The sequence below is a fragment of the Schistocerca piceifrons genome, chromosome 2, assembly GCF_021461385.2.
Source record: "Schistocerca piceifrons isolate TAMUIC-IGC-003096 chromosome 2, iqSchPice1.1, whole genome shotgun sequence".
Lineage (NCBI taxonomy): Eukaryota > Metazoa > Arthropoda > Insecta > Orthoptera > Acrididae > Schistocerca > Schistocerca piceifrons.
This window is the reverse complement of record NC_060139.1, coordinates 796,489,818-796,491,356: the sequence shown is the minus strand read 5'-3', so window position 1 is coordinate 796,491,356 and position 1,539 is coordinate 796,489,818. Positions and strand designations below refer to the sequence as shown.

General features: G+C 37.1%; 1 protein-coding gene across 1 annotated transcript; it reads left to right on the top strand.

Annotated features, from left to right (window-relative positions):
• The first annotated feature begins 328 nt into the window (after positions 1 to 328).
• On the top strand, positions 329 to 1,330 carry LOC124775862. Its single transcript, XM_047250695.1, has one exon. The coding sequence runs from the start codon at positions 329 to 331 to the stop codon at positions 1,328 to 1,330; it is 1,002 nt and encodes a 333-aa protein (XP_047106651.1).
• Positions 1,331 to 1,539: the final 209 nt, after the last annotated feature.

Below are 1,539 nucleotides of genomic sequence, written 5' to 3'. Positions count from 1 at the left end.
ACTCATGGACCTAACGGTTATGGTTTCGAGTTAATTACACTTCTTGTGCTTGACGACTTGAGACAAGGTTTTCCTTGTGCTTTTCTTACCTCAAACAGGTCTGATCAAGATGTGCTGTCATTATTTTTAATTAAATAAAGATTAAAGTAGGAAAAGTACATCCTCAAGTGTTCATGTCAGTTTTAGCTGAGTCTTTTTACAAATGGAAGAACCTGTGAGAAGACTTTATTGCTCGTGGCATACTGACAGGGCATGGAGGAAAAATATATGTATTAAAATCAAATCAAAGGAAGGATAGGTTGAAACTTATAAGCTAGTGAGGAGTTTAATGCAGGAAAGAGACGTCATAACATTCGAGCAAGCATTTCCTTTAGCTCTGGAGCACATGGTTTCAGATCCTGTAACAGTTGAGTTTGGGTTCTACCTCCAAGAACATTATGCTAAAAGCACCAGGTGCTGGGCATATTTTTGCAGAGCCAACAGTGGTATAAATACAAACACGCATATTGAAAGGATGCATCGAACAATAAAATACATATATTTGCTTGGTAAACGTGTAAAACGACTTTTTGACAGATCCATTCATGCATTAATGAGCTTCGTCAGGGACAAATTACATGACAGGCTCATAATTCTGACCAAGGGAAAACTGATAAACGAACTCCAGGGTATTCGCTCAAAGCATGACTTAAGTTCTAAGGTGGTTCAGGAACGCATAGTTGAAGAAAGAAAAGGCAGGCTTGTACCATCTACTTCTGAAGTGGACATCACTTATTTTGTACAGCAAAATGTGCAAGACTGCGGCTGTAAATTGATTTGTATTGACTGTCAGGCTTGCATACATCAGTATATATTCTCATGTGTAGATTCGAGTATAAGATGGAACATGTGTAAACATATTCAGTCTGTCTGCCTATATAAAACAAGACAGTCATCCAGCTCAGTGAATGTCAGTAATTTTCGTGATGTTAAAGATGACGAAGATATATTACATATTTATGAAGAAGGGGAATCAGCAGTAAGTGAAAAAGAAAGTATATTGGTCGAACTCAACATTGGAAATATTGAATCTTCAGATTTAACTCAGGAGAAGGAGAAAATGAAGAGAAAATTTGCTGAAGTAATTGACGCAATATCTTCTAAAGGGCAACTGGAAGTTTTAAAACGCCAGCTGTCAAGCTTGAAAGCTACATTAGCTGCTGTTGACTCCAGTAATGATCATAAAGGAATTGGTCCCTGCACTGCTTCATCAAGAAGGGAACAAAATATACAGCCTCAGAGATGGTTGTTCTCTACAAAGAAGAGGAGGAAAATAGTGCACCATTTCTAGAAACCAAGTACAGCTGAGGCACAAGACATTACTGTTTCTCTATTACAAACAGTCAATAGATATTGACGTTTATACAGTGAAAATTTAGCTTACCTAATTCCTTTGTTTGTGACGTTTCTTAGTATTTTACTGTTCACATTGTAATTATGCTGTTGCTATTAAGCTTCAGTCAGTGGCATAAGGATGACTGTCATCCCTTATTAAATATG